The sequence below is a fragment of the Prenolepis imparis genome, unplaced genomic scaffold (genome assembly GCF_030444845.1).
Source record: "Prenolepis imparis isolate NDT839.2.m4 unplaced genomic scaffold, iyPreImpa1.0 SCAF_55, whole genome shotgun sequence".
Classification (NCBI taxonomy): domain Eukaryota; kingdom Metazoa; phylum Arthropoda; class Insecta; order Hymenoptera; family Formicidae; genus Prenolepis; species Prenolepis imparis.
In genome coordinates this window covers 92,987-115,218 of record NW_028141213.1, presented here as the reverse complement: position 1 = coordinate 115,218, position 22,232 = coordinate 92,987, and the positions used below count along the sequence as shown (strand labels likewise).

General features: G+C 26.7%; 1 protein-coding gene across 1 annotated transcript; it reads left to right on the top strand.

The window, feature by feature from the left end:
• Positions 1–408: 408 nt before the first annotated feature.
• LOC145947225 (cytochrome P450 4C1-like) lies at positions 409–20,591 on the top strand. The gene is made up of 12 exons (XM_083057028.1): positions 409–497; positions 16,471–16,660; positions 16,828–16,940; positions 17,411–17,501; positions 17,896–18,090; positions 18,539–18,605; positions 18,743–18,869; positions 19,009–19,090; positions 19,173–19,285; positions 19,375–19,610; positions 19,805–20,176; positions 20,524–20,591. Exons 2-11 carry the CDS (start codon positions 16,480–16,482, stop codon positions 20,142–20,144), a joined length of 1,545 nt encoding a protein of 514 aa, XP_082913154.1. The 5' UTR covers positions 409–497; positions 16,471–16,479; the 3' UTR covers positions 20,145–20,176; positions 20,524–20,591.
• Positions 20,592–22,232: the final 1,641 nt, after the last annotated feature.

The following is a 22,232-nucleotide window of genomic DNA, read 5'->3' as shown; positions in this document are numbered from 1 at the left end:
AAAAGGTTTAATTAATATTATATATTAAATATTTATATTATATATATTATACATATATATATTTATATATATAAAATTGATATTTATATAATATTTATAATTAATATATATATAAAATTGATATTTATATAATATTTATAATTAATATATATATATATATATACATACATATATATTATATATATGTACAAATATTAAAATATATGTAATATTTTATATTTACAATCTTAGTAATGTTATCCGATTAATGCTGTTAAATTTCGCGCCATGTTATTACCTAGCAGTAATCCGTATTGGATTGGCCGAAGCTTGTGATTGGATCACAGCGATCTCAGCTTTACCGCTATTTTTAACGGATCGCTTTCTCGATCATTCTGAGTTTAATCGTTGCGGCAGTGAGCAGTGACTAGTGCGAACGAAGAATATTATAGTTAAAAATTGCACAGGATTCGACGAGCTACGTACATCATTTGCAGCAGACGTCATCGAGGAGATACGTAAATATGGAAAAAATCAAATTAAAATCATCTATCTCACGAAAAACATTAAAAAATTTATCTATGAGACAACGAAGTAGGGTTATGTTCGAAATAAAAAATCGTTTATATTGTCGTTCAAAATATATTTCCGAAAATAATCGTGATATTCAAAATATTCCATTAGTTACCGAATACGGTTCTTCTTTTACAAATAATAATGATAACTGTAACATATTAGATAATTGTAATTATAAGTGCGATGCAACTTTTGGAGATAATGGCTCAATATCATTAAAGGATGATGCAATTGCATCATTCTTTAATAATACTTCATCGATTGAGCCATCCTTTCGCGAACGTTTAGCATCTTGTTTCGCGAATAATAATTTAACACATATTCAAGGTAATAGTATATTATCTCTTCTGCGAACACATCCCTGCTTTTCTACCTTGCCTAAAGATGTAAGAACACTTCTTGATACACCACATACACGTGTTGTCACTTTTGATATAGAACCAGGAGAATATGTTCATTTTGATCTCGAAACAGGGATTATTCAACATCTTTCAGATATTCCAATCGCATCTATTAATTACTTAGAACTTGATTTCAATACAGATGGATGTAGTTTAGATAAATCAGGTACTATTCAACTTTGGCCCATTCAATGTAGAATTGTAAATGTACAGCGGACTAGCCCAATAGTAGTGGGAGTTTATAAAGGTGCACAAAAACCATGCGATCCTAATATTTTCTTGAAAAGATTTGTTGCAGATATCACAAGAATCATATCTAACGGATACAAACGCACTCCCTCACAGATACACATAATTAAAAGACATCAAAACATATTATTTAATATTGATGTCAAAAATTCAAAATTTATTTATATTTATATGAATATATGTCATCTCACATTTCGTGATACAATTATGAAAATATTAAAAAATAGATAGACGCCTATATATAAATATATATATATATATATACCGGGTGTTAAATTTCAAACGTAACAGGTGGAATATCTCGTAAACAATGTATTTTAGAAAAAAATGTTTCCTACAAAAGTTGTAGGGTTTCGAGGGGGACATAACTTAGTAATATTCATATGACCTTGGGCGGCGTCTCCAAGATCAAGTGGAGGTAAGAATAAATATTTTAAATGGAAACCTATATTTTTTATTATAACATCTTTTTCTACTAATTAACTTGAACAACTTTTATCTGAAGCATTTTTTTATTTACCTTATATTTTTTAAGATATTCAAGAAAAACTTGGTAACTCTTCAGCTTACGATATTGAAGATCAAATAATGGAACAAAAGGACTCAAAAAAGAAAAAAGAAAATAATTAATGAAGCAAATAAGAAATAAACTTTATTCATAAATCTTCACATTTAAAAATAAAAGAATTTTTAGAAAGAGTATCGAAGTCAACCAAATTCTTTTTCTTAAAAAAAAAAAAATTCCATTAATCTAAGTGTTCAAAATGTTGTCCTCTTACATCTATGCAAGCTTGTAATTTTCGTTGGAAACCATTATGCACACTTTGTAATTCGTCTCTTGAAATTCTTCCGCACGCTTCGCGTATTCGTTCTATCATATTTTCTCTTGTAGTTGGAGGATTAACATAAACAATTTTCCGGATTCTACCCCACAAATAATAATCTAGGCAAGTCAGATTAGGTGATCTGGGAGGCCAAGACACTGGACCTCCCCGACCTATCCATCGGTCAGGAAAAATAACATTCATGTGTTGTCTGACGATTACACTAAAGTGGCAAGGTGCTCCGTCAAGTTGCATCCACATGTTCTGTCAAAGGTTTAGAGGTAAATCTTCCAGAAGAGGAGGTAGTTCCTCAACCAGAAAGTTCAAAAAAATTCGTCCGTTAACGATATTATCGAAGAAAAATGGGCCGATAATTGTGTCACCAATGGCACACCACACATTCAACGACCATACATGTTGATGATCAATTTGTCTTAACCATCTAGGATTTTGGTCGCTCCAATAATGAAGATTATGACGATTCACATGGCCACTGTTATGAAATGTAGCTTCATCGCTCCACAATATTTTAGAAAAGAACATTTCATCTTCTTCATAGCGCTGTAAGGCCCATCGGCAAAATTCTAATCTTCTATTATAATCTTCCTGCGTTAATGCTTGGTGTAAGTGGATATGATATGGATGTTGGTGTTGACGACACAAAATATTCCAAACATTTACGTTGGATGTTCCAAGTTCCCGTGACAATTGTCGTGTACTGTAATGAGGGTTCACAGTAATTGCTGCTAAAACGTTTATTGTCATTACAAACTGGACGAGGCCGATTTATATTGCGATGAGCGGCCAAAGTTCCGTGCTCTCCTGAACGATAAAATACACGAATGAAGACCATGGGAGATGGATAATGGAGCCTATTATAGTATCTTTGCCGGTAAACTCTAGCAACTCCTCTAGCATTTCGTCTACATTCACCATAAATTAAAAGCATGTCACGATATTCCACATCAGTATAACGCACCATAACGGCAAGTGAAAAAAGAATAGAAAATGGAAACACAATTTACTCTAATGACCACATTAGTCGCGCTACTGTAACTGATTTAAAAAGTTACACATTCCCACCTTCTTCCGTAAATATGAAAGTCCGTGGATTGGCGCTGACGATACAACAAAAAATGTAAACACACTGAGTGCTCAGTCTATCTGTTATGTGTTTTTTCTGATCGACTACAATACATCTGCTTGAAAGTCAAATGACAGAAGGAAAAGATTCAGAAAAGAAAAAATGCTTTATTAATAAATCTTTAAATAAAAAAGACAGAATTTTTACATAGAAAAACATGTTGAAAGAATTACCAAGTTTTTCTTGAATATCTTAAAAAATATTAGGTAAATAAAAAAATGCTTCAGATAAAAGTTGTTCAAGTTAATTAGTAGAAAAAGATGTTATAATAAAAAATATAGGTTTCCATTTAAAAAATTTATTCTTACCTCCACTTGATCTTGGAGACGCCGCCCAAGGTCATATGAATATTACTATGTTATGTCCCCCTCGAAACCCTACAACTTTTGTAGGTAACATTTTTTTCTAAAATGCATTATTTACGAGATATTCCACCTGTTACGTTTGAAATTTAACACCCGGTATATATATATATATATATATATTATGAATATATATACCTTATGAACAACTTCTGTTACAAATTCGGAGAGCAATGAAATAATCGTTTGGTCATTTAAATTTAATGTGTGCATGTATTAAATTTATGAATTTATGAAACAAAAAAAACTCGTATTTTTTAAAGATGCAATAAAAAAATTATAAATATAAATGTACCATTCTCACTTAATATGTGAACCATATGCGATGTTTTTAACACTATATTAATTTTACTATAATATTGCTATAGTTAATTGGAATATAATTAATGTTTTTTATATATTTGATCTATATCTTCTTTTTCAAGGTTCATTAACAAAATCGTTGAATTTGTGACTACTTTTTTACTTGACGCTATATAAATATATATATATATATATATAAAATATATATATAAAATATATAAAAAACATTAATTATATTCCAATTAACTATAGCAATATTATAGTAAAATTAATATAGTGTTAAAAACATCGCATATGGTTCACATATTTAAGTGAGAATGATACATTTATATTTATAATTTTTTTATTGCATCTTTAAAAAATACGAGTTTTTTTTTGTTTCATAAATTCATAAATTTAATACATGCACACATTAAATTTAAATGACCAAACGATTATTTCATTGCTCTCCGAATTTGTAACAGAAGTTGTTCATAAGGTATATTGCGCACGAAATATAATGCAAGTCAATTCAATTGATTTATAAATATATACTTACATATATTTGCTAACATGTTTATAGTCAAACTTTGTTAAATATGTAACAAACTCTTTGACAATATGTTGATTATATTTCCAGCAAGTAAAATAAATGCAAAATTCGAAGTTGATTATTATTGATAATATTTATTAGTAATGTTTAATACTTAACAATAAAGAATTTATATTCTGCAATAATTCTATATATGTACATATCTAAAATTCTGGTATTTATTAAATATACTTTCCGTTGTTTACGCAGTAAAAATTGTACGTTAAAATTGATCTTATTCCATGTACATTTACGTGTACAAAATACGATAATATACGCTAAAATATAGTTAATACCATCAGAATTCGAAATAATGTATACCATAATGTGCAACATTACTCAAATCTAAAAAATCTAAAGACTCACTACGCAGTGGTTACTTAATTACATCGAAATATATCAAATTAAAATAGTAAAATGTTAAAAAATAATATGTGCTACAAAAAATATTAGAGTTGTATATCTCAATTATCTGTTTATTAAATCGGAATCAAAATTATTTGATTTTTTGTAAAAAATATTTCGACTCACCAATTTTCTTCTTTAGAATTTGCTGCTCCATTATAGCTATACGTAGCAAAACAGTGACAAACTTGCTTACATATTTATATCATATTATGTAGCGCACGAATATATTGTCACCGAATGAAATTTGTGTACGAAAATTTAAACCGCGTGTTTGGTACATTATTATCATCGTCCAAAATTTTTTTGTACAAATCTAGAGCTGCCATTTGACTTGGTCTCACCATCCAACATAATTATATTGTAATAGAATAAGTTGTAGATTATTATCATCGCATCAATAAAAGATAAAGGACAAAATTGTAATATAAGACAAATATGTAAAAATAAAGAACAAAATTAAGTTTAAAAAAAATGAAAATCTAAAGGACTGCTACTTGAAATAAAGGATTGTCTTTTAGAATAAAGAACGTATGATCAGCGTAATTATAGATCGTTATCTATTCGACAAATTGATTACAAAATTACACATAATTTTATAAAAAAATTTTCAAATTTACCAATTAATATTGCCTGTTCCCGATTAATTTCCAATGTGTTTATAAAATAGCAAAAGTAGGAACAAACGTGTGACCCACGTGAAATTCACAAGTATTTTTTTCAGTAGATTTGATCGCAATATTATTTAGCAACTGTAATTTTGCTCGCATTATTGTTAATTAACATTGCTATCAGATGTAATTTTTGCTCTGGTAGTACATTTTTTTTCTAAGATTTATTTGTACAATTTTCAAGTTTGAAACTATTCTTTAGGGTGATTCTTCATTCTAGTTTGAAGGTAACCGTTTCTATCAAAATAATATCATGCACTTATACAAACATACTGATAAATGCACATTAACAAAACATCAAAACTTATCATTGAATATTATTATCAAAAATTCAATATTTATTTATTATTATATAAATATACATTATCTCATACATCGAGATACAATTATAAAAATTTAAAAGAATAGATAGACACCTATTATATGTATATAGCGTACGCCAAGTGAAAGGATGAGTCAAAAATACAATTCTGTTATTACTGGACTTTTAAAAAAATAATGTAGATATAATATATTATTAAAAAATAATATATAATGTAATAACAATATTATAGCAAAATTAAAACAGAATTAAGCACAGCGCACATTACACATATATGAGAAAAAGACAGTTCCATTTTTTTTAATACATTATCTCAGCATAAATAACATTTTTACAAATTTGGTAAACATTACCAAGAATTTAAAAAATGTAAAAATGTATATATATGTATATATATATATATATATATGTATACATATAATGTATATGTATGTGTATATACATATATTTATCATCGAAATTTAACATTGATATATTATGGGACAATAATATCAGCGCTTTTTAATGTTATAATTATATGTTCTTTTGTTCAGTTATTTTAAACGTCAAGAAAATATAAAATAATATAATTAAGGCCATGGATGGAAAAAGGACACATAGGCTTTTTTCCGTAAATCATCTAAATCGACTTAGGTATGTTTCATATATATAATATACAAAAGACAAAAAAATTTATTATTTAAACCCTTAACAGAGAACAAAATAAAATATAATTTTCTACAAGAATCTTTCGACCAAAATATCTGCGCTTTCATTAGATTCGTGCGTCTGTACGCATCTACCAAACGTCTCGCGCGAGACTGACCGCAAGAATCTGAGAAGCGGTGTCGCCAAGCGCACCCCACACGTCCTTCACGCTGCGCGTCTCGCGCCAGACTGATTCTCGATTCTCGATTCTCGAGATGTTGCGATTGCGAGACTGACTCAGTCTCGCGCGAAACGCGCAGCGTGAAGGACGTAGGGGGTGCGCTTGGCAACACCGCTTCCCAGAGTCTTGCGGTCAGTCTCGCGCGAGACGTTCAGCGTGGTGGATGCGAATCTAATGAAAGCGCAGATATTTTGATCGAAAGATTCTTGTAGAAAATTATATTTTTTTTTGTTCTCTGTTAAGGGTTTAAATAATAAATTTTTATGCATTGCATAATTAATTCACATATTTTTATGCATGCATTGCAATCAATGCATGAAAAATAATATATAATAATTAATTATGCAATAATGCATAAAAATTTAGTTTTTGAATCTAAAACAGAAAGTGCAAACAAAAAATAGAATTTTCTATAAGAATCTTTTGATAATCGAGATAATCACAACGTCGAGATTAATTAAAATTTTATTGACGAAAGGATTTATTTATATTTTTTGATAGGAATTAGCTACTTTAAATCGGTTAAATTTATTTGCTCGGTTAATATTTTTGACAGTTATCAGGTGATTTTTGTCAAAAAATATTATTCAAGGATAAAGTATCAAGATATTATTTACAACATATTACTATTTTAATTTTTATAACATGTGTGTGTGTGTGTGTGTGTGTGTGTGTGCGTGTTATTACTTTAAAATTTAATTAGCAAATTAACGCTTTAGTAATATTTTTTTACAGATATCAGCTGATTTAACCGTCAATTTGCTAATTAAATTCTTAAATAATACTATGTTTTAAAAATTAAAATAATAATATGTTTTAAATAATATATTATGGTACTTTAAACTCGATTAATATTTTTTGACAGTTATCAGCTGATTCTGTTAAAAAATATTATTTGTTTAATAATATCATTCTTTTTAATATAAAACCGAAGAATGGCGCGCGTGTAGTTGTTGTTTTAGTTTATATAAAAAAGAAACAAAGTTATATAACTCGATAAGCAAAAGATTACTCAGTGACATATTTAAAATATTAAGTTTTGAATCTTTATTTTGCTTAAAAATATATATTTTTTGTTACCGCTTAATAAATATTTTAGAGTCTCAGAGTTTTTATTTAATAAGTATCTTTACATGTTGTGTGTGTCATTTAACACAATGTGACCTGAAAATTTTGACTTATTTTCCTATATAATTTCCATCATTTAATTTAATGCAAAAATGCTCAAAAATTATTTACTTCTAATTGTAGATCACGGGAGGTTGATGCTTTGTTGATTAAATTTGCGAAATGTTTATCAAAATTAACAGTACCTCTCAAGTCATCTTTCGAGACTGCCGTTAAATAAAGGATTTGTTTTAGGCGATGTTCAATGGCACCACTGGGACGTAAGATAAACCAAAAATAGTGCTTCATATAAGTTATACGGACTGATGGCATAATTGCTCTTCGGCTTGATCTTCATATATTTATGCAAACATTTTATCGAGAACTTGAAAAGCGCTTCTGTCATTATATTATCTGGCGAAAAAAAAAACCAATATGATGAAAAGGTCAAGCAAAATTGACAAGAGATATATATAGAGATATTAAATAGAAAATCATAATAAATTATTATTAAAATTAATAAATTAATTATAATAATGTTTCATAACAATTTGAACATTATTTAAAATCAAAAAAATATTAATAATTACAAAGCATTAAATAATATAATATATTAAAATTTTTCTACAATTATTTTGCGTGTGTATAGATAAATATTTATTATATCTCAAATTTAATATTAAATTCAAAATACTCTTTAAATTCAAAAATATAAGTTTAATGATCTAATCGAAAGAGAAATAAAGAAAAAAAATTCGCAAAATGTATTATTATATATGTTTATTGACATGTCTACATTTTAACTTCTATTATACTATTCTTCTATTATCTATCTGTACATAACGATCTCTAATTGTAAAAACAGTATTTTGCTTATATTTTCCGCAAATGTGTGTGTGTGTGTGTGTGTGTGTGTGTGTGTGTGTGTGTGTGTGTGTGTGTGTGTGTGTGTGTGTGTGTGTGTGTGTGTGTGTGTGTGTGTGTGTGTGTGTGTGTGTGTGTGTGTGTGTGTGTGTGTGTGTGTGTGTGTGTGTGTGTGTGTGTGTGTGTGTGTGTGTGTGTGTGTGTGTGTGTGTGTGTGTGTGTGTGTGTGTGTGGAATAAACGCATAATTTGAGATCGGTGGATTATTGACGATATTTAATAATAATATTTAATACTTAACAATAAAGAAATTCTATTTTGCAATAATCCTATTTATCCAAAAAATTCTGACAATTATTTAAATATACTTTCTGTCGTCTACCCTGTGAAAGACGTACGTAAAAATTTAACTTAATTCTTGTATACCTAAAACGCGAAAATATACGCTAGAATATAGTTAATAGCATCAAATTCGAAATAATGTACGCGATTTTACTCGAATCTAAGGAATCACGAGACTCGCTATGCAATGGTTACTACATTACATCAAAATAAAATTAGAATAGTAGGTATATTAAAAAATAATATGTGGCACGAAAAAAAAATATTAGCGTTGTATATCTTAATTATCTGTTTGTTAAATCGGCATCAAAATTATTTGATTTTGTAAAAATTCTCGACTCACCAATTTCCTTTAGAAGTCGCTGCTCCATTTTAGCTATATGGTAACAAAACAATGGCAAACTTGCTTCGTCTCTATCTCGATATTACGTAGCTGCTACTTTTATTTATTTATATTATGATAAGGCACACGTGTATATTATCGTCAAATATAATTTGTGCGCGAAAAGTTGAATCGGATGTAACTTAAGTTTTTTGTACATTATCGTCGTCTAAAATTTATCTGTACAAATCTAGGAATGCCTTTTGACTTGATTTCATTACCCGACATAAATATTGTAATAGAACAAGTTGTCGACTAGAATCGTCAGCGTAAAGAAAACTGTAAAAAATAATTAACTTTTTTTTAATTCCTTATTCATGAATAATTTAACTCAAGATTAATTATTTTTCTCAGCTGTCTTTTTAAAATCGTTGAAAAATTCGCAGTTTTGTCTTATTGTTTATAGATAATCTTATATTTTATATTATATAATTATGTGTGTGTGTATAAATTCTATTTTATAATATATTTTTAATGCTAATTAAGCATTTAAAAATTTTTTAAATAGTATTTAATAATGAAGTTTTCGACAACTCACAATAAAATAATTATAAATTAATATACTCCATAAACTTTATACAATATAACAGAAATATAGCTGAATGAGATGTCAATGGTGAATATGTCTATATCTGTATTATTCTTTGCTACTGTACATCTGTACTATTGTTTAAATTAATAGTTTATATAAAACACATATATGACGTCTAATCCAATATTTAATGTCATGACTGTAATCGTAAGAAAACACAGAAAAATTCTGGAAGTGAAAATATCAAATCAATATTTGTAAGATTTTATTCCTTCCATGATAACCGATTCCTATTATTTCTAAATTGCTTCATTCAAGCTCGTATTTTCGCAAGCATTACATTTGTCTGCTATATTTTTCAGAATTGTTCTGGTACTTTATTTAAATTAATGAATCTAAATGAAAAAAGAATCAAAATTATAGAAATATTTCGATAAGGAAGGTTTCTGAATTTTATTAAAGGATCTATCATTAAAACACTGTTCACTGAAAAAAGATGTGTCAAAACTACGTATCTTTATTCCGCTAAAAAAAAATACATATACATATCTTTCTTCTTTGTCACCGCTATTATCTTTGTCATCCCATATAAATCTATCTAATTAGCAAAATTTTCGTTATATAATTATACTTACATTTCATTTTATACAGCCTGACATGCTAAATTTTGAATCATTTTTATCATGTAATGCAAAAATGCGTCAAAAATAATTATATCTAAATATATGTATATTTTATAAGATTTATTATATCTTATCTATATTATTATATTTAACTTTTAATATCTTATAATATTTAACGACTACGTTGAAACTTTGTTTAATATCTAACGAATTCAAACGGTATTGCACTTATATTTTTAACAAATAAAATTAACGCAAAATTTGAGATCTCGGCGGATTATTATTGATCAAACTTAAAAACAATATTTAATGTTTAATAATAAAAAATTTATATTCTGCAATTATTCTGCCAAATTCTGAGATTCAAGTATACTTACGTGTAAGCTGAGCTATATATGATATACATATATATATATATATATATATATATATAATGCAAATTATTACACTATAATCTTTAATGTGTGTTAATGCATATATTAAAATTGCATGGTGATTTATAAGATAAGATATTAAAGGACTTTTTTTTCTAATAGCAGAGAATCGAAACGAAACAAACAACGATAAGAAAATCCTCACAGCCATACAATGCTCACTGTTCAAGCTATCAATACTTGAAAAAAGATACTAAACAAACTAGCATAGACAGAAGAAACTATGTTAGATCATACAAATTATCATAGAAAATAAATAAACCTATAAAAAATATCTGTATTAACTTTTTTATATACATATATTATACGTACAAATATATAATACTCGTAAAAAATAACAGAGTTAATCTCGCTTTATAAGGTTCTTACTTTACACCAGTGTTATTGCTTATTTTACAGTATTAAGTTTTAAATTTTGACACATACATGTTTTAATTATTTATATAATTATCAAATTATATCACAATTAAAACACGTATGTATAAGATGTCTTCTAACAATAAAATAACTTTACTCAAGAGTTTCTCAATAAATTCAAATAGTCATAAAATTCATATTTTTCTTACTATTTTCTTATTATTTATATTATTATTTACTTTTCTTTTTATTAATTAAATAATGTATAATATCAAAGAGATAAATAAATAATTTTTTATGAAACAATTATAAAATATTCTTTATATCAGTTACGAGTCAAAAAATTTGACTCATGTTTTTATAGAATTTCATATTCCGAACGAGAGTCCAAATTTCATTTTTTTGCAATAAACTATTTAAATAATCGATTTTATAAAAATTATCTTCCTTACTACAAGTAAATAGCAAAAAAATTGATTATATCTTATATAATATTCATGACAACTTCATGATCACTTATAAAATTTATCTATTATATAATATATATTATATAGATACAAAGAATTTCGCCTAATTATTTACAACAAAATTATCTCATCATTTCGTCCTACGTCTGACTTAATCTATACTTAATTCCTTGAATGCGCGTAATGAGTATAATTTACAGTGTATCTTATAAATACATATTGTATATATTATATAAAGAATTTCGCCTAATTATATATATATATATATATTTTCGTGGATGAAATTATCTCATCATTTCGTCGTATGTCTGACTTAATCTACACTTAACTCCTTGAATGCGTAATGAGTATAATTTACAGTGTATCTTATACTTTTATATATATATATATATATATATATATATATGTATATTATATAGATATAAAGAATTTCGCCTAATTATTTTCGTGCATGAAATTATCTCATTATTTCATCCTATGTCTGACTTAATTTACACTTAACTCCTTGAATGCGTAATGAGTATAATTTACAGTGTATCTTATACTTTTATATATATATATATATATATATATATATATAAGTATAAGATACACTGTAAATTATACTCATTACGCATTCAAGGAATTAAGTAAGATTAAGTCAGACATAGGACGAAATGATGAGATAATTTCGTTGCATGAAAATAATTAAGCGAAATTCTTTATATCTATATAATATACATATATATATATATATATATATATATATAATTTATTTTGTTGTTTGCTTTCTCTCCCTTTCTCTTCCTCTCTTTCTCTCTCTCTCCCTCTCTCTCTCCCTCCCTCTCTCTCTCTCTCTCTCTCTCTCTCTCTCTCTCTCTCTCTCTCTCTCTCTCTCTCTCTCTCTCTCTCTTCTCTCTCTCTCTCTCTCTCTTTCTTTAAAGTATTGATTTAAAGTATTTTTGAAAGTATTGATATATCATTTCCCTCTCCTAACCATACGCACGCACGCACACATACACACACACACAGCAGAGAGGGTTTGGAGTCATTAAATGAAAAAAATGTATGGGTAACTTTCATATGTAATAACTCCGCGAAAAAAAATCGTACAAACTTTGCTTTTTTTTTAAATTTGTAGTAAAAAGTCCACATTTTACGATAGTTATGATAAGATTTGCGAAAAAAATTTATTTCACTCCGTGGAGTGTGTCGAAGTACGCAATTTTTTTTAGACAAAACACGTCCTTACTTTTGAAGCAGTGGCGTACGGGGGAGGAGGATAAATTAAAAATCTGACGAATGGTTTTTAAAGTAGAGACTTCAAGCTTGACAGTGAAAAAAAAATTTTTCAAATCCGATCATTTTTAGCGGAGTTATGCTTATTTGAAATTATGCGAAATTTGGACTTAAAATACATATGCGTTAATTTTGTTGACGACTGTATTAATATATTATAGAGCAATTATCTGGCAATAAATAGTTTACATATATGTGAGCTGAGAATGAGAAAATATGTTTTTATGCACTTAAAAATAGATAGAGGAAAATCAACAAGGAAAATCTCTTTGACTCGATGTTAAAGATCAGAGATTAAATAGATATGTTTATGTACAAACTACACAATCTGTGATTCATCTATGATTTCTATGACATAGACGCAATAGCATATTTTTATTTATAATTACATACAACTTTACTATTTTTTACTATTTAGTATTTTTCAACTTTACTATTTAGTATTCTCAAACCAAGAGATACAGTTCTAGAAAATTAGAATTAATTTTCGTGCGTGGCTCTATAGGCCGGATTTAAAAATCACATTTAGTTATACTGAGAGCCGATAAAAATATTTCTTAATTTACTATTTTTTGTTAATTAATATATTAATAAATACGTTTTTATTGTATCTTTTTGAGATTAATTATGTTAAATTATATTACACTCGATAGGATATCTGTACCTGTAAATTTGTTCTTTTTTATTACAATATTCAAAAATAGTATATTTGAACAATTAAGGATTGATTCCGTTATATATATATATATTAAATATAATATTTATTTTTAAAGGAAAGGAAAAATAAATAAATAAATATAATACAAAATATAATATAATATAATATAATATAAAATGCTTTAATAAGTGCTTTATTCATTATATGACATTTTTTTATAAGTATACATAAAATACACTGTACATTATGATATCCCACACCAAAAATATAGTGTATAAAATATCAGAAAAGTTAATATAAGTAATATGAACATTATATTTATTGCTTCTCATTGCTCTTTTTTGTTGTTTTAGTTATTATATTTATGGTTCATATTGTTTGATTACAAAAATGATGATCGTGAAAGAAATGTTTTATACAAAGAGATTTTTTACACCATGCGCATGCAATTATAGCAACTTCGCCGCAAATGTCGCATGTTGGTTTTAAATGATTTTTGAAACAAAATTCAATTGGTGTTTGAAATTCTTTCGGTCTATTCTGTATATATCGACTTTTAAACCACGCAAATTTAAATAAATTTTGAAACTTGGGCGATGAGAATTAATAATGTATTAATAATTGCAATTTCAAAATATTATTTCTAACATGAAGATCTATGGCGAGGTCTAACAATATAACAGTATCAGAAAAATGTTAAAATAATAAAATTTTTTCATAAGCGAAATATACATCTAATGCTTGTATTTTTCCCGTTGTACCCGCCGGAATAGTTAAATAACCAATATCTGTTGCAGAATTTGGTCTAGTTTCTGAAATTATATTAGGACAATGTCCACTCCACGAATTTAATAATAATACCAATTTTGGTCTAACTTTCGGAAAAAATACATCTTTTAACCAAGTTTTTACATGATTTGATGTTAATTTGCCTGATTTTGAAGCCATAACAAAAATATTAGGCGCTTCAAATAATGTTTCCTGCACTTTTGGACCAAACATTCCTGTAACTTCTTTCAATACAATAAAAAGAGGCGATAATAATCTACCATCAGCGGAAATAGTCGGCTGTATAGTATAACTATGCGTGGTTGCTGATATAGATTGTACATACACACACACACGCGCGCGCGCGCACACATGAGATGTAAATCCGACTGGAGACCTTCACGTAATACATCAGTAATGCGTATGCCGGCGATACTGTAATTTTCAAGCCTTATAAGTCAAAAAGTACGTAAGAGAAATTTACTTTATTATAGCATTTTGGAAAGCTCTCGAACTAAGCTACAAGAAAATTTTTCAAATCCGGTCATTTTTAGCGGAGTTATTTGAAATTATGCGAAATTTTGACTTAAAATAAATATGCGTTAATTTTGTTGACGAGTGTAGTACGAATAAAAAATTAAAACGTTTATATTTGAATAATTGCAACGCGTAATTACAAGCTGTAACTTTTTATTACATAATTTTTTATTACATTATTATTTACGACGCGTATTTTCCTTACAAATATGAAAAAAACATTTATATAAATGCAGAAAACGGTAAACTTTAATAATATTAATAAATATATTTGATTTTTTTATTTAAGATAAATTAGATCACGTCCATCATAAATATAACATCACTAAACAAACAATTTAATTGCAAAAATATGTTGCTATTTAATCAACTAATCAAGTCGAGGAACTTATATAATTTGCTTATTGAAATGAGATTGTTCTTTTTCTTTTTACATAATCTTTTTTTTAACATAATCTATGTATAAAAATATCAATAAAAAGCAGGCACGTGTATTTTTCAAGGATGTTTCAATTATATTTGTATAATCATTAAAAACTGCGTAGAAGTTATATTAAAAGTTTATTTATTGTTGTCAAGGATTTGATTGTTACATAATTAAACTAATTAAGTATATTATTGTTACATAATTAAACTAAATAAATATATTTTTTATAAAATATAAAAAACATTATTATTTAACTGAAATATACATTATAATATAATATAATATATGTATACTGAACTGTTATTTATTTCGATTGACGGAATTAAATAATAACTAACGTAATATAATAAATTATTATATAGCATAAAATATAGTTATAAAAATCAATGGATCATTATTTATATAAAATAAAAGTTATTGCTATAATCAGAAAATTCTTCTAAAATAATTATCTCTATAAATTTATAATAAATATTTATAATAATATTTTAGATAGTAAAAAAAAAATTATATGTAATATTCAATTTTCAACATAGTTTTTATAACTCATATGTGTGTAACCTCAAAATTTCCGCGACACTAGATGATATATGTATTTTCCAAGTCTTAAAATAAAAATCCATATATTAAAATGTAGATGTCATAGTAATTTTTTAAGTAGATAATTAGAATAATATAAAGTTTATTAATTAGAATAATGTTAGAATAATGTAATGTGTAGTTCATCAATTAGATTTTCTCAAACTTGCATATTCAAGCGATATATCGTATATAGAAAGGATAATATCTTCCAATCTATCGTCATTACCATCCTCAATAGACTTTAATTTTGTGTCTATATTAACAAATTAATTATATAAAAACTATTTTACTTTGTAACCATAAACTGTACTTATAGAAACTTAATAATAACTAAATTACGCTGCATTTTGCATAATTTGTAGTAAAACAATATTTAATTAAACAAGAAAAATTATAACTAGTGATTCTTCAGAAACAGAATTAATTATATGTTCACAGGCTACAAGAATGGACTTAAGCTCTTTGACACTAATGTCAAAGTGTGCTTTGTTTCTTGTTGGTTTAATAATTTCCGCAATTATATTAGTGTATCATCACTATGTTCTTCGACAAAAGTTCAAAAACTTTCCCCAATTCGGTGTATTTCCTTTTGGTACAGCATTTGAGTTTATAAAACGAACGGATTATGGTAAAGAACTTTGTGAATAAGATAATATTGCTATTATGCTTTTACAAATGCCATTTATATATTTTTAGCAAAAAAATCTAAGATTCGTAATTTACATTAAATCAGTATAATAATTAATAAATATTAATTAATCAATATTAAATATCCAATTATGTGTTTATCCACAGAACGCGTACAATTGATTGAGCAACAGTTTATGCTATCTTTTAAAGAAGGAATATTCATAAATTGGATTGGTATAAGACCGTTTATTAATATCTGTAAACCTGAATTTTTAGAGGTGAGAATGGAAAAATGTTTAAAAAAATAGCAAAATATTTAAATAAATTTATATTATCGTCCATATTTATTTTAATAAATTATTATGTTATTTGCAATGACGAATGTGTGGATAATTTATTAACGTAAAAAAGCACCATTATATTTGCAATAGTGTAATAGAACAAACTTTTATCAACTTGTTATTAAAAATTATTGTGTATTCTTATTAAAAAGTATAATTATTATTAAAACGTTTTTTAATGTAACAATTACACACAGAAAATGAATTTTGTTCGTTGTCAATAATATTGACACATTGCTGCTATTGCATACATATAAAAAAAGATCAAATTATGATATAATAATTTCATCATTATTATATATAGTATTTTGTACCTATAAAAACAACAACAAAAAGTGAAAATAAAGAAACAAATTTGATAAATTATTACATGTACGCTTATATTCTTTTTAAATTCATTTTTACAGGTTATTTTGCCCAGCACCGTAAATATCGAAAAAGGAGACCCCTATAGGTTTCTGTATTCTTGGTTAGGCAATGGACTTCTTACTTCTACAGGTAAGCACATAAATAAACTTTCTTATGTCTATTTGTATTATCTCATTAAAGATGAAAAGCAAATTATAATTTGATTTGAACAAATTAGGAAAAGAAGAAAAAGTTAAATTTTAATTTAATACAAATATGCAGATTTGTATATATTTATATCCTAATACGATAAATAAGATATCTCATGTTCAATTATTTACGTAACTGATTTTATATTGATATTAATTATTCATGTAAATTGGCGTGTCTTAAAACATTATTACTAAATTGTGTGAAGGAATTCTTCTTATTTACATTGCAAATATACAATAAAAAAATGTGACAATATCTGCATCTATATATTTTTTATATCATTTATGATATTTTTAACACATAAATGTATCACTGATTGCTACTACTTCAGGACAACAATGGTTCCATGACAGAAAACTCATCGGGCCAACGTTCCATTTTAGTATATTGAACCAATATGCCATAATTATGTCTGAAAAAGCAGAGATTCTGACAAAATGTCTCGAGAGAGAAATAGCAAAGAATCCATGGAAAGCTATAAATATTCTTCCGTTTATTAACAATGCTGCTCTTGACATTATATGTGGTAAATAATAAATATATATCATATTATTAATTATATAAATATGTATAATACTTTTTGAACACAAAAAAGTTACGCTGACACAATATGTTTTATGCTATAACAAATTTTATAAATTGCGATATCGATAACAGAAACTTGTGAAGACTATTAAATATTTAAATTTCATTCAATTGACAAGTTCTTTCGTTATAACAATTCATTATTGCTTATCTATATCGATTGTTTCGTTATAGAAGACACGGTGAAAAATATGTTTACTAAAGATATAAATTAATTTTGGTTTAAATTTATGCTTTCACAATTAATAAAATGCATAAAGTAAAATTAACTATATTCGATACTGTACTTACGAAAATTATAAATAACATTTTAATTTTTTTTCTTAAATTTAAAATGTAGCATATTTTGACAAGAAAGCTATAATATAATTAGTTACTATTATTTGCAGAAACGGCAATGGGTGTAGATGTACGTGCTCAAGAAGATGAGACCAAATATACTACAACAATACATAGGTCCGAAAAGTCATGAGTTGCATATTTTGTTAATAATAAAATAGTTAATAGTTAGCACTAATGATATATTAAAAAGATTTTTTTAAGACTTAACAGCAATGTGTGATTACGTTTTAATCGTACTTTTTTAATCGTAGAAGCAACAAATTAGTACTCGAGCGATTGTATCGACCGTGGTGTTGGCCAAATTGGTTGTACTACTTAATGCCTTCGGGAAGAGAATATAATTCAGGAATTAATAGATTACAAAAATTCACGAGTGAAGTAAGTGCAACATGAATCGCTAATACTCAAGGCATTACAGATATCAGCAGAATTTTATTAAATTAATTATTTATACTACTTACTTCATTTTATTTAAATAAATTCAACAAGTTTATAACAGGTAAATGTCACATTTTAGGTAATAAGTAAAAGAAAGATTACACGACAGTTGGAAAACATTTCTACCAAATTAGAAAACAAAGATGATGAACTTGATATAGGTGTGATTATTAAATTATCGTTATATATGTTTTGAAAGTTTGTGTGAAAATTTTTGTATTCTTGCGAAATTTATTGCGTTAGGTAAGCGGAAGAAGAAAGCTTTTCTGGATCTGTTACTTGATCAAAATGAGAAGGACGAAACTCCGTTAACCGATGATGAATTGAGGGCACAAGTCAACACGTTCATGTTCGCTGTGAGAAAATCTTTGTAATTTAACGCAAAACTCTGTCTCGTTAGGTTTGGCAATATAATTATAAGTAAATGTCTGATAATGATATATAGGGTCACGACACAACTACGATCGCGTTAAGCTGGACCCTTTTTCTTTTGGGCAATAATCTTGATCAGCAAGATAAGGTTCATAGAGAACTCGAGAAAGTTTTCGAAGATTCCGAGACACCAGCCAGTGTACAGGAGCTGTCGCAATTAAAGTATCTCGATATGGTCATAAAGGAATCTCTCAGATTATATCCAAGTACCCGTAACTTTAAGGAAATTAGTGGAAGATGTAAAACTGGGTATGAGAGGATTACTTTACATCTATTAATATATTAAGTTAAAAAAGATCTCAAGATATTCTTATATTTAAGAGTCTGCTTTTACACAAAAATTCATTTTGTATATCACAAGAACATTTATATGAAAAAATTTATCCATATAAAATGTGGCAGATTACAATCAATATAATCTATAACAACTGTTTTATTTTAAGTAATTATACGCTCCCGAAAGATATTACAGTTGTGATAAACATCGCATTTATACATAAACATCCGCAATTTTGGTCGGATCCAAAAAAGTTCGATCCAGATCGTTTTCTTCCGGAGAATTCGAAAAATAGACATCCATACGCCTACGTTCCATTCAGCGCTGGCCCGAGAAACTGTATCGGCCAAAGATTCGCTTTACTTGAAATGAAAACGATATTGACAGCTGTTCTGAGAAAGTGGAGAGTGAAAAGTGTAAAGACGACGGATGAGATTCAGTACGGATTCAATATCGTTTTGCAACCATGCGAGGACATATTCATCCGATTCACGCCAAAGGAATAATCAATTTACTAGCACAAATATTTCTTTTCATTGTGCGTAATCTTTATAATTATCTTTCTCGATTACAAAATTTGAATTTGTTTTTATTATCATTATCGTTGTGCATATAGGATCCATGCACTTTTACATATAGTGATTGAATAATACGAGATATGCGTCTAAAGTTCATTAAACGCGGAGCAAATACACCTCACATTAATTAATAATAAGGGATAAAAAAAAATTTTCTAAAAAATAAGCAAATTTTAAATAGCTTTAACTTTGTTAAAAAAAATGAGAATTTAAATTTTAAATAGGGGTTTCAAGGCTTGAATTTTCTACTTTTGAAAGATCACAGTTGTTTGTCACTTTCTTTAATTCTGGTACTTTTTATGTACAGAAAACAACGAACTCAGATACTTAGATAAAGGATTTTTCAACAATGAACGTGCAATGGATCATCTCACCCAAATAGTGAAGAGAAGATGACCATCGTATATTTATAAAAGAATATCTAAAACGGAAATATAAATTATGAGTTACTTATAATTTATATATTATTTTATGATTTTATATTCTATTGACGAATAGCAAATGAAAAAAAATTATGGATATCTTCTTATTATATTACTCGTAGAATCCTTATTGTGATATTCAGCAACAAAAAATACATATCATATACATTTCATTATGATAATACTAATATGCAAGGTGAAGTCAAGCGTTTATTATTTTTCAATTCTTATTGAAATTGAATTGGAATATTATAATGACAATCGTAATAGCAATATAAAAGAAATTATTCTTTATTCAGCATGCTATCTGAATTAACGCATATTTATAATTATGCCTTCCAATTGTAGGATAGAAACATACTTATACATATATAACGATTTAATTATATATTCTTGACAACTGAGAAAATGACTGATTTGTTTCTTGTTTTTATATTGCTAGTACGTTATTATATTAGAATTCGGTTTAAGTAAGAATCCAGAAATAATGAGCACTTTAAGTTCTATTTAGTATATTAATTATATTCATAATAAAGTGTATATAATATGTATTTTGTAGCTCTATTCGCTATTCTCGTTTCTGCGTTAATATTAGAAAGAAACAAAAAGTAGAAAAAACAGGTTTATTTTGTGTATGCTCTGTAAAAGAGGATCTGAAAAAATAATCAGAGATGAGAGATCAAATTGCAGTAATATCGTATATAATATAATACACTTTTATATTACCTATTTAAAGGATTTTAGATAATTTTTAACTAAGAACGAGAAAATGCTTGAATTTTTGAAAACATTTTAATCTCATTTATCATGTAAAATTGTATTACCAAATCTTCGAAAATATAGTTTAAAATAAAGTATATATATCGTAATCTTATTTTATTTTACAAATTTTTTCATATAACATTATGTAATTAATTGAGAATGGTGTACTACATATATATTAATATTGACTGAAGTAACAATGTGGAATATTTTATATAAGAATATATTACACATTTTGTCTAATATATCCGTACATTAGTATATATTTCTTCGAATAAAAAACTCTATATACTTTTCAATTTTGACTTTTAGAGGCCTAGCAGGAGTCAGTAGAACTTCACTCTTTAATTTTATTTTATCGATAGTAATACTTTTATCCACTTTAAATACAAATATTCGTATCAAAGTCGCTAGTATAACTTTCATTTAAATCATCGCATACTTCATACCTGAAAGAATTTGTCATAGACATAAAATAAATGTTATAATTTACATATAATAATTTATTGGTACCTATCTAAGCAACCTGTTGGCCTGGTACTAAAAAGTAGGTAATAATCCGCGCCAGAGATTCTCTATCTTTCGGGAAGAAATCTATCCGGATCAAACGTACTTATATATATATATATATATATATATATATATATATATATATATAAACGTACGGATATAACGTATTAATAGATTTGGCCAATATTTTTTATTTCGGAGCATCTTTGACAGTGCTAAGACAACGTTTCGGCAAAATAATCTCTTCTATAAAACATAAATATTTTTATGCAATTAGGCGTAATTAACGTAATAATATAGAATAGCATAATAGAGTCGAGAT

Coding starts and splice junctions, on each gene's coding strand:
- LOC145947225 (XM_083057028.1), top strand. CDS start 16,480: ATGGACTTAAGCTCTTTGACACTAATGTCAAAGTGTGCTTTGTTTCTT. Junction 16,661..16,827: donor TATAAAACGAACGGATTATG/GTAAAGAACTTT, acceptor GTTTATCCACAG/AACGCGTACAATTGATTGAG. Junction 19,091..19,172: donor AGATGATGAACTTGATATAG/GTGTGATTATTA, acceptor TTATTGCGTTAG/GTAAGCGGAAGAAGAAAGCT.